The 16,463-nt window shown below is 38.7% G+C and overlaps 1 protein-coding gene across 2 annotated transcripts in view; it reads right to left on the reverse strand.

The window, feature by feature from the left end:
* The window catches only part of Mon2 (MON2 regulator of endosome-to-Golgi trafficking), a 77,792-nt gene that overhangs the window by 12,187 nt on the left and 49,142 nt on the right, over positions 1-16,463 (reverse strand). The window contains exons 24-32 of one of the 2 annotated variants that reach the window (XM_048418757.3): positions 15,216-15,509; positions 14,123-14,321; positions 8,531-9,156; positions 5,807-5,950; positions 5,205-5,222; positions 4,793-4,921; positions 3,494-3,684; positions 2,369-2,429; positions 1,322-1,445 (exon numbers count right to left, since the gene is read on the reverse strand). In XM_048418757.3, the coding sequence (XP_048274714.3) occupies positions 1,322-1,445; positions 2,369-2,429; positions 3,494-3,684; positions 4,793-4,921; positions 5,205-5,222; positions 5,807-5,950; positions 8,531-9,156; positions 14,123-14,321; positions 15,216-15,509 (1,786 nt within the window). The remainder of the gene's footprint in view (positions 1-1,321; positions 1,446-2,368; positions 2,430-3,493; positions 3,685-4,792; positions 4,922-5,204; positions 5,223-5,806; positions 5,951-8,530; positions 9,157-14,122; positions 14,322-15,215; positions 15,510-16,463) is intronic. The other variant, XM_048418758.3, reaches the window with a different exon arrangement.

A 16,463-nucleotide genomic window follows, 5' to 3' on the forward strand; every position in this document is an offset into this window, starting at 1 on the left:
ACTGTTATCCCTCATGAATCTGAAACACAAGTCAACTCAGTTTCTTTTACTTACGCGTTGGTTTTAGCCTTTCCTTTCACAGTCTACGAACTCTGGCTATCAGGTCAGGTTAAACAGCCAAGAACTCAGGGACTTGCTGGGCATGGAATGTCCACTGTGTGCTTATAGAAAACCTCGAAGGTAAAGCTAAGGGATGTGTGCTTCAGGCAGGGTCCCTGAAAAGGTGTGCTGGTGCCTTTCAGTGTGGTACACTTCATACAAACACACAGTGAGGCTATCAGAAGTCTGGGACGAGAGCACACCTGATACCTTGGTGCTGACTTAGCTGGCAACAGTTATACCTCATTCGAATTGTACTTCATTAGAGTATCTAGCATTTTAAATAAAAGTATGATACAAACATTAAGTCCACATAATTCTTTTCCTCTGAAAATTTACACGCTGATTAATATACAGGCCAATTTTTTAAAACTGTTGAATGAGTGAAAAAGAATTTTATTTTGTTTTGCAAGCAGTATGAGCGCCATCTAGAGGCCAAACTGTACATATGTTCTTTAAAATATCACAGATTATTCATGGGTGTAGTAAATGCTAGGATTAAGATTCTATACTACAAAAATTAATAATCTCTCAGAAAAAAATCACATTATGATATCACAATTACATCTGAGATTTGAATATATATTTTAATAGAGAAATAATAAGAAAAGACAGATTAGGCAGCAGCAAATTAAGACGCGATGACACATGAAAGGAGCATGTTCCCAGTCTCTGCCTGTGACTATGAGCTTTCCAATCAGACAAAACACTGCTCTGTCTTTAAAGCTGCGGTGCCTACTCTCAGGAATGTTGAGAAAGACTATCCTTTCCAGCAGAAGGCTGTGCACAGTAGGCATTCCCTAAAGGCTTTATTCCTTGGATAAATGTCAAGGCATTTTCGATAGAGAACCGACATGATAAGTGGCGGAACATTCTCCTTTACACTACAGTCTTTACAATAATCGACAGCTAAGTAGCAGAGTATTCTCCTTTACACTATATTCTTTACAATAACTACAATTTCACAGAACTATAAGCTTTGTCCACCTATATGGCTCCATGAGATCCCAGAAGCACCATGTAACTTATTTAATCAAACCTACAAATACGAACACGCCTACATTTCCCTCCATAAAGTTTAGCAATCTACAACACCACATCACTAAAAATACTCTCTCCATTCTCTGGTTTACATTGAAACAGAGAATTAAAGACGCCTTCTCAGCTTCTTCAAAAGCACCTCATGTTTCTGAGCACTGTAAAAGCCTCTGAAATAGCACACCTGTAAATGAGGGTGACTGGGAGTGGATGGAGCCCCGGTTGAGCATGGTCATCATTTGTCCCACAAACGCCTTAGGAATAAGATTGGCATACGGGAGAATCTCTGCACTGATAAGCTGAACAACCTAGAACAAAAGGGGAGTCAAATACAGTCTTTTCCTTGAAACAGACCAAGTATAATTTCTAGAGTAAAAGTTAAATTTTACCTTTTAAGACATTAAAGAACCTTCCCTGATAGAAGTACACGAATGTTTTACTGTTACTACATATGACCATTGACATTAAGTTTTACTATACTATAATTTTACAATATGTTGATCTTCATCCTAAATGTAAATATACAGAAAAACTGAAACTCACCCATGCTAAAATAAAATATCCAAAAATAAGATTAAATTCCTTATAATCAGAAATTATAAACTATGAGAAACTAAAGTTACACTTTTTTTTTCTTGGTTTGCTGTCCCAGAACTTGTTCTTATAGACCAGGCTGGCCTCGAACTCACAAAGTTCGGCCTGTCTCTGCCTCCTGAGTGGTGGAATTAAAGGCGTGCGCCAACACTGCACAGCTAATTTTTGTCAAACACCTTAGCCTGACATACAGTTTATTTTATCCTTGGAAGGAAAAGAAAAGCTCATCAAAGGTTTAAACAGTAATGGCACAGAGGCGACATCTTGATAAATCTATGATGATGCATACACTCTGAAGTCTCCACCTGAAAATAATTTACTTGATTGACTTAAATTAAGCTACCTCACTTAAAGACAACAGATCGCAACTCTTTCACCAACCCAAACTTCAAAGCTAATGAAAAACTTCAAGGTGGCAAGATGGTTCAGTTGGTACAGGACCGACGTAAATGTGGAAGACTCCACAAAGTTGCCCTCTGACCTACACACAGACACACACAGGGAGACAGAGAGAAACATGCGCACATCACACACGTGCCCTTCCCCCTGCTAAAATTAGAAACTTTTAAAGTTTTCAAATCCCATTTATAATCATCCAATAATCAAAAATACAGGAAATTTTTCTAAGTTTGCTTACTTCAACGTCAATACTTTCATTTCTTTGAAATTCTTGAATAGAAAGATTATCTGGAGGTATGCTAAGAAAGAAAAAAAAAAGAGATTTGATTTTTAAAGGTAAAACAAACAGAGGAGAGAGAAACAAGATTCAAATGATAAACATTAGCTTTTCCTTCTCAGGTTGAGACAACATCATACACTTAAAAGAATACCCTTTTAAATTCAAGAAGTTCGTAAAAATGATTTGTTAAAATTTCTCTTGGTATAATGTATAAAAAGAAAGGTTTATAGATAATACCATCCACAACTAAAGTAATCATTGAAAGTACAGCTAAATTTCTTTATAATGATCTTGACATAAAAGACCCTAAATCAAGCCCATAAAATTTTAATATTAAATTCTTTATAGTAAATATAAGAAGAGAACATCCATAAAAAAGAGGCCTAATTTAGATTTTCTAAACCAAGTTATTACAACAAGGACAGAGAAATCAATAGTTCTGAAAGAATCAAATCTAGAATCCAAGGATTCTAGCCTTTCTAATTCATGAATAGTAAGATGGTCATAAATTCACCAAACATTGAAAAATTAACTGTCTATGAACAACTGAATTAGCACAGCTGTTACAACAGCCAAATCAGCCACTGTCTGTAGGAACTTTGTTTGCCTTACTCTTATGGGCCTTCACTGCAACCCCAGGAAGCAAGCAGTGTGACCGCAGGCAACAGAGGGAATGCTGAGGCCATATGTGCCTAAGAACACGTTGGCCACCACACCTCACATAAATAAATGGCAAGGCCACAATTTGAACTGCTTTCTTGACATTTAAGCCTATATTACTTCCTTTTATACTGCAGGCATAAACCAGCACCAGTGCATTTAGGTTTAGTGGTATCACGTACAGTTATACACTGTACACAGCTGGAAGGTTGGCAGGCCTTCAAAACAGACACTAAGCACCAGGCACTAGTCCTTCCCCGTCTAGCTGCCTCCAGTCAGTTCCGAGTTACGAGCAGTGAGAAAGGAAGGAACACACAGATGTCCGTCCAGTGTGTCCGGTCAGGGACTGTCAACCCAGATCTGAACACTCGACAGCCACTCTTCATCTCTCTAAGGCTCTTCCTATTAGATCAATGAGCTGACCTTTTAGTAAAGAGGAAGTCTTCAAGTGTGCTGGCTAATTCTGGCCACATGCTGTCAAACTTCCCAGAAGAAGCATGCTGTCGGGCAACAGGCAGCCCAATGGAAAGGACTTTGAGGAGAGAAGCTACCGCCAGTTTCCATGTGCTTTCAGAAGGGCAGGCATACTTCAAACTGAGAGGAACCCTGAGAGTCTGAGGAGAAGGACAGTTAAGATCAGTTAAAACACACACAGCTGCATTCAAAACAAAACACTGCCAAAGTTGTAAAAAGACAGCGTGGCAGAGATCTCCACTGAAAAGCAGGTTAGGAAGACTGATTCTCAGGCAGAGACTCCAAAGCCTACTTCCTAGACTTTTCATTTTCTTTGGAATAGGGAACTAGACCCGGGGCCTTTTGCATGCTAAGAATGATCAGCACCACTGAGCTAATTTGACCTCTGAAAGCTCCATGTGTTTGTAAATTGGACACACAGTCTCACTGACACAGCTCAGGTTGGCCACAACCTCCGTCTGTCTCCCTGCCTCAGCCTCCTGAGTGCTGGGTTACAGATCCGCTGCTACCATGTTGTGCTCACACTGTCTCCGCCTATCCTGACCTGGTTCCCCCAGCAGAAAGGAATTTGTTCAGATGCATCTCTCCTTCAAAAGAAGTTAGGGGAGAGTAACAATGTGAAAATACCATTACTTTCAAGTTCCACACTTAAAATTCCTTGAGTTTTATATTCTGCTCAAATATTTTAATGAACTTTTCCTAATACTGAAATAAATTAACCATGCCAGAATATAAAACTTTCACATTTAGATTTGTACTTCAAATAGAAGAAGAAACACAATGAACAAGAGTTTAAGCTAAAAAAAAAAAAGCAAAAGACAAAATCAACATGATAATCTATATACTATATACAAATAAGAAACTGGTCTTTTAAAAATGAATCTGCATTGCCAGTTAAACTGATCCTGAGGGCATCTCTGAAAACTAAGCATCCTTAAGAGTAGAGGATTCTTTAAGAACTACAGCAAATCCACCGTGAAGAAAGCCCTTACTAGACTAGAGATACAGTTTAGCAGAAAAGCGCCTGCCTGGCCGTTGAGAGGCATTGGGATCAATCTCGAGTACTCTGACACTCCCCACCCCAAAGTCACTCACAGACTAAAAAAGGGGCTTGCTAAATACAATGAATGCATTTGAAGTCAATATAAATAACAATATTTTTCATTCATTCCAAAATACTACCTAAAGAGAAATTTCAATAAATTTATAGTATCAAATAAAATTATAGAGATAAAAAAGATACATTACCTTAATAATATTCTGGAGGACTTTTTCATTCACCACTGCTTTATGACAGGCTGTTTTTTGGTACAAATCCACAACTACTTCCAAAGATCTTTCAGCAAATGGTACATAATTCAAGGCTACCCATTCCGCCTACAAAGTAATATTTTTATGTGGAATTAAAGGTAACGGGACTGGAGGAAACGATATTGTTTTTGAAAAGAAAGCTCCTTTCCTTACAAGTTCAGGCCTTGGTTCTAGATGAGATCATATTACATGCAAAGTTTTCAAAAACATATGTACTTCATTAAAAATCATTTCAGTCAGGCAGAAGTTACAACTACTAGGGAGGCAGAGAGAGCATTCTGTCAAGACTGGGAAGGCGGGCTTTACGTGTTGCCAGTAGGTTAGGACAGTTTTAGGAAATTTAACTCACCGGTGCAAATAGTTGGATCTATTGTGATTCCATTGTGATGCAAGACAAATAGAATGAGAAAAATTAATACATATTAAAACTACTTTCGGACTATATATAATTATAATTTTTATGTTGAATGAAGAAAATCAGCATGTACATGCAGTCAAAAATTTACTTTTGTCTAAGTCAAAATGAAGATATAATTTGCCAACTAAGGCTATGAAAATTTATGTAAAAATCCAACTAAATTTCACACCAGCAATGGATAACTCATTTAGTACACGCAGATTTCTTCACCTTGCACTATTTTAAGGTAAGATTAGGCTCAGAGATTTACAGGCCATTTTCTAGAAGAATGGGGTAGCCAAGAAAAAGGTATAATGGAACTTTCTTTTTTGAAGAAACAGGGAAGTGAAAGGCAAGCTTTCAGGAGAGCCATCTGGGAGAGGAGAGTCACAAACAGGAAGAAAAGGTTCACAGATGCAGTGTCTCAGATAACCTCTACTCTGTAACACACGAGTACAATGAACTGCCTTTCCTTAGGTAACCAAAGTTTACCTTAATTGGAACTCATTGATAAGCTGTAATTCATTAAAGAATAAACACAATTTGTGAACTACCTGATTATATTTTGCATTTGCAATGTGCTTTGTTTCCAGCTGTCCATACTGCGGAGGTTTACAGGAAAACTCTACAAATGCCAGTAACTGGTCAAATATAGCTGGGTACATTATCTGCATGTTTTCTGGTCCAACACAGATGGCCTATAAACAAAATGTGAACATTAGAAAGCACAGCATGAACTCTAGAAAGTTATTCCCTGTGAACTCATTTGTTCAGTCAAAGAATCTAAAGAACTGCACCACCTCATGCAATAGGAAATCTTTTCACACTTGGAATTCAAGCTATTTAGACAATTACTTAAAAAGGAAAAGTCAACCTGAAAGTGGTTAGTCAGGTTAAAAGTGATCCTAACGAAGTGTGATTTATTCTTTACATAAGAGGAAAAGGCAAGGGCAAGCATGTTAAGACAAGTGCCAGGTAACGCCGTGGTACGGTACCTAAGATCTGCCACAGGGCAGTCAGGAAACCAGCACTAGGTCAAGATGAAGCTGACTTCACTGTAAGTGCTATAGGCTCATGGGCACAACAACTTGATACTATCCCATGCCTGGTTATATATTCACAGGTATTATATTTGAAAAGTAAATCTTTAAAAATCTCATGCAAAATTATTTTAGTTATGTAAAAAGTTATCAGGTTTTGAAATGATGTTACATTCTGTTTTCAGAGCCAAAGCTCAGAACAAATTCCTAAAGCCACAATGGATAATTACATTTGTTCTTTCCGCTAAAGTGGAATTATTTTAAAAGTCAAATTTCAAGTTTTATCTTGAAATAAAGGGATGTGTGTTGTTCTTTATGACCTTCTACGCATGTGTAACAAACTTGAATACGTAGTTATGAGAGTTCAAGAACCTGGGAATTCTCAGATGAATACTTTTCTGGCCAGAAAGCCTTTTTTACTTACTTTAGTGAAATGTATATACAACGGATTTGGGTAATTTAACCAGAGGGGGAAGGTTTGATGAAGCATAGTTTTTCTTCAATGAAAAATTTTAAAATAATTGATTTCAGTTGTAGAAATTCATGCCCCTCAAACAATTTTTGAATGTAAGATTATCTTGCATTTTGCACTTGTGCACAGTTTGTTTCTCGTACAGTGCAACTACGGCTACAGAGACCAAGAACTACTCCTAGCCTGACGGCCTCCAGAGGCCGCTTACAGGGACCATGGTCGCCACGGAGACAGCAGCAGCGTGCTCATCGTCCCAGCTACCGACGGACAGACAGCTCACAGATGCTTGGACAGCAGGACTGGCTCCCTCTTGTCTCAGACACTTTGCTGAGATGGCTGATTACTGAGCTGGCCTGTTCTGGCCATGTTTGTTTCTTGAGGTAGAGTTTCACACTGTAGCTCAGGCTGGGCTCACACTTCACGTGAGCCTCCCTGCCTCAGACTCCCACATATTGGGGTCAGAGCAGACTCCTTACACCCAATTCTGCTCAGCTTTTCTTTTAAAACATTTATTTCCTATGTGTATGTGTGTGTACAGACACTCGCACCATGGCACGGATGTGGAGAGTAGAACAACTTTTGGGATGTGTGTCTTCTGCCACGTGGGTCCCAGGGCCACTGTCAGGCTCGGAGGCAAGCTCCTTTACCTGCTTAGCTGCCCCGTTAGCCCTTGTTTAGGATTTTGATAGTTAAAAATTTCAGTATCAACTTTCCTAATAACCTAAAAAACTCTTTCATTTTGATATGATCTTTCTTCTTCTAATCTGAATTTATTCAATGAATTTTAGATATGTTTAAATCTGTGATTTGGCTGGGTGGCTGTGGCCTTTAATCCCAGTACTTGGGAGGCAAAGGCAGGTAGATAGATCTCTGTGGGTTCAGGCCAGCCTGATCTACAGACCTAGTTCTAGGACAGCTAGGGTTGTTACCTATGTTGAAAACCCTGTCTTCAAAAACAAACAAACAAACAAACAAACAAATCTGTGATTTGTTGCTGGAGAAAAAGAAAATAAACAGCTAAAACTAAACATTTAAAACCTGTAGTAAGAAAACTACTTTGACACGTTTACCCTTGTGTCTTAATATAAGCTACCAATAATTTCAGATTTCACTTTATACTGAATTCTTTTGTTGTTACTTTTTTAAAATGAGCATTGATTGGTGTTTTGCCTGCATGCATGTCTGTGTGAGGGTGTCAGGTCCCTGAAACTGGAGTTACAGACAGTTGTAGCCTGGCATGTGGGTGCTGGGCGTTAAATCTGGGACCTCTAGAAGGTTTTTAACCCCAGTCCATGTTCTTAACCCCTGTGTTGTCTCTCCAGCCCCAGAATAAACTTTATCTGAAATTAGAGGATGCGAGCAACTTTTTAATGACTCAAAGCAGAACTGAATTACTTCTTTAAAAGAATAAGTTTTTAAAATCCTAACAATCAGGGGCTAGAGAGGTGGCTCAGCGGTTAAGAGAACTGACTACTCTTCCAGAGATCCTGAGTTCAAGTCCCAGCAATCACATGGTGGCTCACAACCATGTGATCTCAGTGTCCTCTTCTGGCCTGCAGGCATACATGGAGGCAGAACACTATATACATAATAAATAAAGAAAATTTAAAAAGAAAAATATTCTAACAATCTTAAATCTATCCCAAAGTATACATACACAGTAACCTCAAAAAAATCTGACTTTATCTCATAAAGCTTAATGCAAAATGAAAAACTCCAGGAAGCCATATTCATTATTGTTTATGCAGCCATTAAAATGACATTACCTTTTGGAGAACATCTAAAGCTGTAAGTACAGCTTCCTGTAAGCTTGTTAGAACTGCTTCCGTATAAGATGGAAGGATGAAAGGGGACGCATCTGAACTTATTGGGACTGAAACAGCGCTGTGCAATATGACCCCCAACTTCTGTAAGTCATCCATGTTGAAGCCAGCTTTTATGTGCTGGTAGAGAGCTGGGAATATCTGAATCAAAGCTGTTAGAAAAGGCTGGCTGGGAATGAAGGTTAGCTTATCAAAAGTTACAGGTGGCTTTGTGCTTTCAGACCCGATCTTATACCATGTATTCCAGGCAGCCCACCAGAGGTTCAAATCTTCAAGCTCATCAGTCACTATGGGTGGCTCAGCACTGTATCTACCAAGTTTGTCTCCAATGGAATCTGTCCTTACAAACGGCCTGTTCAGGCCTGGGCCTGAAATGTTTCCTATAAGGACAGGTACAGGCACATTGACTACTGGTGGTGTCTCAGGCTTCTCCGAGTCTCTGACAGGTGACACAAGCTGTAATATTTCCTGGAAGCTTTTCAGAGCGGCCAGGGATACTTCATTGTTTTTGCTGAGTGCGGCTGACTGAATGTGGTCAAGAAGAACATCCCAAGCTCTTGAAAAGTCTCCTGCACCAAAAAAAAGGGGGGGGGGGGAGGAGGGACCAATTAGCACAAAAATGACCTCATTCTCTTAGACACTTTGGAGCATATTTGCTTCATTTTCTGCTTAAATTGACACCAAACTCAAAAGAATATAAGTAGGTTCTAAGGTACTAAAACCATGACTATAAGTAGGTTCTAAGGTACTAAAACCATGACTATAAGTAGGTTCTAAGGTACTAAAACCATGACTATAAGTAGGTTCTAAGGTACTAAAACCATGACTATAAGTAGGTTCTAAGGTACTAAAACCATGACTATAAGTAGGTTCTAAGGTACTAAAACCATGACTATAAGTAGGTTCTAAGGTACTAAACCATGACTATAAGTAGGTTCTAAGGTACTAAAACCATGACTATAAGTAGGTTCTAAGGTACTAAAACCATGACTATAAGTAGGTTCTAAGGTACTAAAACCATGACTATAAGTAGGTTCTAAGGTACTAAAACCATGACTATAAGTAGGTTCTAAGGTACTAAAACCATGACTATAAGTAGGTTCTAAGGTACTAAAACCATGACTATAAGTAGGTTCTAAGGTACTAAAACCATGACTATAAGTAGGTTCTAAGGTACTAAAACCATGACTATAAGTAGGTTCTAAGGTACTAAAACCATGACTATAAGTAGGTTCTAAGGTACTAAAACCATGACTATAAGTAGGTTCTAAGGTACTAAAACCATGACTATAAGTAGGTTCTAAGGTACTAAAACCATGACTATAAGTAGGTTCTAAGGTACTAAAACCATGACTATAAGTAGGTTCTAAGGTACTAAAACCATGACTATAAGTAGGCTCTAAGGTACTAAAACCATGACTATAAGTAGGTTCTAAGGTACTAAAACCATGACTATAAGTAGGTTCTAAGGTACTAAAACCATGACTATAAGTAGGTTCTAAGGTACTAAAACCATGACTATAAGTAGGTTCTAAGGTACTAAAACCATGACTATAAGTAGGTTCTAAGGTACTAAAACCATGACTATAAGTAGGTTCTAAGGTACTAAAACCATGACTATAAGTAGGTTCTAAGGTACTAAAACCATGACTATAAGTAGGCTCTAAGGTACTAAAACCATGACTATAAGTAGGTTCTAAGGTACTAAAACCATGACTATAAGTAGGTTCTAAGGTACTAAAACCATGACTATAAGTAGGTTCTAAGGTACTAAAACCATGACTATAAGTAGGCTCTAAGGTACTAAAACCATGAATATAAGTAGGCTCTAAGGTACTAAAACCATGACTATAAGTAGGTTCTAAGGTACTAAAACCATGACTATAAGTAGGTTCTAAGGTACTAAAACCATGACTATAAGTAGGTTCTAAGGTACTAAAACCATGACTATAAGTAGGTTCTAAGGTACTAAAACCATGACTATAAGTAGGTTCTAAGGTACTAAAACCATGACTATAAGTAGGTTCTAAGGTACTAAAACCATGACTATAAGTAGGTTCTAAGGTACTAAAACCATGACTATAAGTAGGTTCTAAGGTACTAAAACCATGACTATAAGTAGGTTCTAAGGTACTAAAACCATGAATATAAGTAGGCTCTAAGGTACTAAAACCATGAATATAAGTAGGCTCTAAGGTACTAAAACCATGACTAAACGGATCAGAGGAAAGGCACCTGCTGCACAGCCTCACACTGGGATCCATCCCCAGAATCACCAAACTACCAAATCACCAGACTACCAAAACATGATTGGTAGCTCCCCTCTATAACCCAAAGAATGATGGGTAGTCTACCACTACAATTCAGAGACACGAGGTGAAGACAAGCCAGTTACCCTAAGTACACTGAGCGGCAGAAACAAGAGAACCTGTGCCAAACAGGTGGCAGGAGAAAATCAATTCCCTGAAGCTCTCCTCTGACTTCCCCATGCATACTGAGCAGAATGCCCACACATGCATGCTGAACAGAATGCCCACACATGCAAGCTGAGAAGAATGCCCACACATGCCCTCGAATGCACAAGTAATAAAAAATGCAAACTAAAAAGACAGCAAAGCAGCCTCGTGGTGGCATGCACCTTTAATCCCAGCATAGACAGGCAGATCTCTGAGTTAGAGGCCACCTGGTATACAGAGTAATTTCCAGAACAGACAAGGCTACACAGAGACACCCTGTCTTGGAAAAATAAACAAAGAAAAAACAAAAAACAACCAAACAAAATGCCATAACACAGAATAGAAAATCTCTATAAATAGGTATGTATATGTTAAGTAGGTAACATACCGATTTGTAGAGATTTTATTTACTTTTGCCTAAAGAGAATAGAATAAAATATAGGAGAATAAAACAAAAGCTTCCAGTGACATGGTCTCCTCTCCATTTACTTTTATTATTAATTTAAACACATGCCCTACCCCTCAGTATTAGGTACTGAACTGATGTTCTCATGTATGGTGGGCAAGTCCTCTACCACCGAACTGTAGCTCTAGCCTAAGATGCTCTCATTCTTTTTTTTTTTAAAGATTTATTTATTTATTATGTATACAACATTCTGCCTCCATGTATGCCTGCAGGCCAGAAGAGGGCACCAGATCTCATTACAGATGGCTGAGAGCCACCATGTGGTTGCTGGGAATTGAACTCAGGACCTCTGGAAGAGCAGACAGTGCTCTTAACCTCCGAGCCATCTCTCCAGCCCCGATGCTCTCATTCTTAATGACTGGAGAAGATATAACATTAACAGTATAATATATGATTTTAACGTCTAAATGTTTAAAATGATCTATATGTCATACTGCATAAAATTTTGACTTTATACTTTAGTTCTCATGTTATAATAAATTTAGAGATCTGAGTTTTCTTTCATATGTTTTTTTATAACAGTAATGACTTAGGATAAAATGCATCACAGAGTCGAAAGGAGAAAAGTGTTCATTGATTGGCAAGATTGGATGATAAGAAGCTTACCACCAAGCCGGAAGACCAGAGTTCAATTCCTGTGGCCAAGGAGAAGACTCATTCCTGCAAGTTTTCCTCTGACTGCCACACGTGTGCTATGTATGGCATGTGTGCATGCTTCCCACCACATACACACAATAAATAAGCAAACATGGAAAAACACCAACCAGTAAGTTAGCTTTCCAAAAGTCTATGTCTGTGTGTGTGTGTGTGTGTGTATGTGTATTTAGGTTTGTTAAAAGGTTTGTTAAAAGAAAAGCAACTAGTGTTTCACATTATAAAAAATTATCTAAGCCACCTGAGCTGCCTTATATTTTCATTAAAAAAAGAACTAAATCAATACTTAGCACCGCATGTCTGCTGGCATAAAGTCAAAACAGGTGTTAAAAGTGATGCTTTGTATATTCCATCAAATGTAAATTATACACTCACAAAAAAACCTAAATTAAACAAAATACACCAGGTGTAGTGGCACACACCTTTAATACCAGCACTTGTGAAATAGAGGCAACCTGGTCTATATAGTGAGCTACAGGACATCCAGGGCTATGTATAGAGTCCCTGACTCAAAAACAAAACAGAAAACTAAAACTGTTGAGGGGGTTGGGGAACTGGCTCATTTGGTGAAGTGCTTGCCATGCAAGTATGAAGAGCCAGGTTTAATCTCGAGGATCCATGTTTAAAACAACTAAACAGGTGCAGTGCCATGTGCTTTAACCTCAGAGTGCTTGCTGTGCAAGCAAGAAGACATGAGTTCAAACCTCCACGCCTCACATAGAAAGCTAGAGGTGGCTGTGTGTGAGCCTCAGAACTGTGGGGGCTGAACAGTAGGAGACTGATCTCAGGTGACCATCAGGTGTACCAAAGAGTATGCACTCACATACACAGGTGTGTAGACCTCTCCTACGCCACTGATTGTCCAACAGTACCGCTGTCCACTTTTCTGTACTGTCCCCAACACTGTCACCCAAACCAAACATAATCCAACCCTCCCTTGGGTTCTCAGCCTCAAACTCACTGCCATTCCTAATTAGACAATCTCGATTTTGAGCATTGTCATGTACACTCCAGCATGTATAGCGTCATCTCTTGCCCCTACACTCCAGGTAACAGTAGCACTCATCCCTCCACAGTCCAACAATAAGAAAGTCTCCAGAATTACCAAACGTTTTCTACAAAATTAGCTATAAACTTGGTCATGTTTTAGAACCACCAATTTGCATGAATAGTTTCCTCACCAGTGAGGCCATTTAACACACACACATACACACACATACACACACACACACACACACACACACACACACACACACACACACACAAATATACACACCAACCAGAGAGATCCTTTCTAACCAAAACTGTGATCAAGTTACTTTATGGTTTAAAACTTTTCATCAGTTTTTTGGTTACGGTTTGTAACTTGTTAGATTGAGGTCCTAAGTGCTGAACACATGAACACATTAAGTACACTTCTACCTTCCTGAGAATTACATTTCTCTTTACTCCCCACTTCAGACCCTCAAGCATGCTATGGTCTTCACTATGCCTCTCTTCAGCCTTTTAGCTATTTATCTGTAAGGCTACCCTCACTTCTTCTTACTCTGGCCTGATGAACTCTTATCTATACTGCATATCTCAAGTAAAAATTTTTTTTTTCAGGGACTCACTATAGGCTTCATCAATCTACTCTAAATATAACTTTACAATGCCCTAACTTTCTTTGTGGCATTTATCCCTAAACCCATGCTGCATTTATGGGCATAATTATGGCTCTTCTCTCAATTTCAACATTATATTATTCTGCTCATCACTCTATCCTTGAAGGCTAGTGCAAAGGACGTATGTATTATTTTTCCCTCAATGCAATGAATTCACCACACATAATGGCTACAGCTAAGACTGATTATTCTTGGAAAGTAGTACTATATATCATGTCCAAAAGAATTTTCTATGTGTGTTCTAAATTTCTTTTAACATAACTTGTGTAACCAGAACAAGAAAACATTTATATACCTAGCGGCTGCAGCAAGTATCGTCTGGTATTGAAGATCCTTGCCACTCCAGCCAATGTCAGTACCCATGTCTCAGCCCACTGTTTCTCTGCTGTGTCTCTTGAATGATGAATTAAAATATTTCCACCTCCAGACTCAATCTTCTCTTTATCTGCTGTCGTAGAAGATTCTCGGACTCGGTCCAGTAGATGAAAGAGTACCTAGATATTTATTTTAAAGGTCATAAAAAAGGTCACTGATGACATAGTTTAAGTAATGGCAAAATAAACTAGAAGTTATAAAAACATGTAACAATTTTATTAAACTACAAAAATTTAATTAACGAAAGCAGGTAACCATGTACTCTTAAACGTACCCTTAAAGTCACAGAATATGAAAAGGTAAAGCTAACTGGACAGAATATCAGATAAGAATTGCTATCAGTGGAATATGTATGGGATAATACTTGAGACAAGGATGCAGGTCCAGGCACAAAGTGTAATTATGGAGATGTCCAGATGAGTTTAGGACTAAATGTTTAAATAAAGTGTTGGAAAAACAATCAGCAAGGAAACGCTAGCTAGCACTTGGTGAATGCTTACACTTAAAGGAAACGGAGAGCAAATGGGACAGTGGGGAACCAAACAGAGGAGGAGAGTAGGCGAGCTTTGTGAGACAGAAAACTTCAAAAAGAAGATGAATCAACAATGTTAGGCACAAAGTGCTGGTTCCATTCCCAGCAGAGCAACAAGAAAGGAAAGAAGGAAGGACAGGAGACGAAAAGGAAGTGGAGGAGGAGGAGGAGGAGGAGGAGGAGGAGGTGGAGAAGTCTTCATATGCTGCCCTAAGGATCTGGTGACTCTGCTTTATCAGGGAGAACAGGGTGGAGGAGAAAGGGGATGGAGATAGAAACTAGTCTCTGGGGGTGCCTGTGCTCCTGCACGTGCGCACACACACACACACACACACACACACACACACACACACACACAGAGTAAAAATGAAGACAAATACATGGGAATGATTCTTTAAAAAGGTAACACATTTACCTGAAGATGTAAACTATAAAAGCACATGTCAACTAAAAGCTACCAGCCCAAAACACCTCACAGTACCTTCCAGATAACTGTGTGCCAGGTTGAATGCTGCAGCAAGGTCCCATGTGCACCAATTGTAGAAAACAGAGTCTGCCCTGCACTTTTCCTCACAGCAGGGCGCGGGTCCACACACAGTTCACCCAGTTTTGCATAAAGGCACAGCCACAAGCAATCAAACGGCGGTGCAGGGTGGAAGGGCCGATTTAGTGACACTCCTTTCTCTTCTGCCTGCTTCTGCTGGGCTGCCTCCTCTTTATTTAATTCTTTTTCAATAGTTTCCCCTCTTTGGAAAAAATAATCTGAAATATTCCACTAAAAAGAAAAGTATAAAAATATAACTTTATTCACAAATTTTGTTTTAAACTTCAAAATAGTTTCAATAAAAGCATCTTTCTCATTCGAATGTCTAATTTCAAGAGAATATGACTATTTTGTCTAGGCATTAACTTTCATTGTCCTGTACCTTTTAGTTATGAAAATTTTCAATTATATAGAATGAACTTCAATGTATTGATATACATAGCACCTAGCCATTATAATTGTTAACTATAAAACAATATATTACCACAACAAATTAATTTTCTCATATCATTTAATCACTTATAATTTCATACAAAAATACTAGCTGTTATCTTAACATATGCCAAAGGATTTGCCTTCAAGGATAATGAAGTATGTGAATTCATGGTGATGGCCAAGGACGGAAGCGCAGTGGTTCCAACACTGAATCAATGTAAAGGAGGGGATGTCTTGCGGGCACTGAGCCTGAATTACCCAGCTGCTCTTTGGCAACAGGTCTGTATGTGAGATGACACTGTCTTCCATGGTCACAGTTTTCATAGAAAACACTAACTTACTGACTTTGTGTGATAAGTTTACAGTTGAATTCTATGGAACTTCTGAGCTATAATAAACATTTAGGAGATGCTAAACAGCTGCCTTTAAAAAGACCTAACCAGGGCTGGAGAGATGGCTCAGGGGTTAAGAACACTGACTGCTTTTCCCGTGGTCCTGAATTCAATTCCCAACAACCATCTATAGTGGGGTCTGATGCCCTCCTCTGGTGTGCAGGTGTACATGCAGAGAGAGCACTCATGTACATAAAATATAAATAAATCTTTGAAAAAAAAAGACCTACCCATCTTATGACAGAGATTTAACTTCAGTTTTATAAACTTTCTCAATTTGAACACACAGGTGAGAGTCCAAACAATTTTCTTAGATAAACTACAAATACTGGAGCCTGTTCTCTTCATATTTGCTTCA

The sequence above is a fragment of the Myodes glareolus genome, chromosome 26 (genome assembly GCF_982192425.1).
Source record: "Myodes glareolus chromosome 26, mMyoGla1.1, whole genome shotgun sequence".
NCBI classification, from domain to species: Eukaryota; Metazoa; Chordata; class Mammalia; order Rodentia; family Cricetidae; genus Myodes; species Myodes glareolus.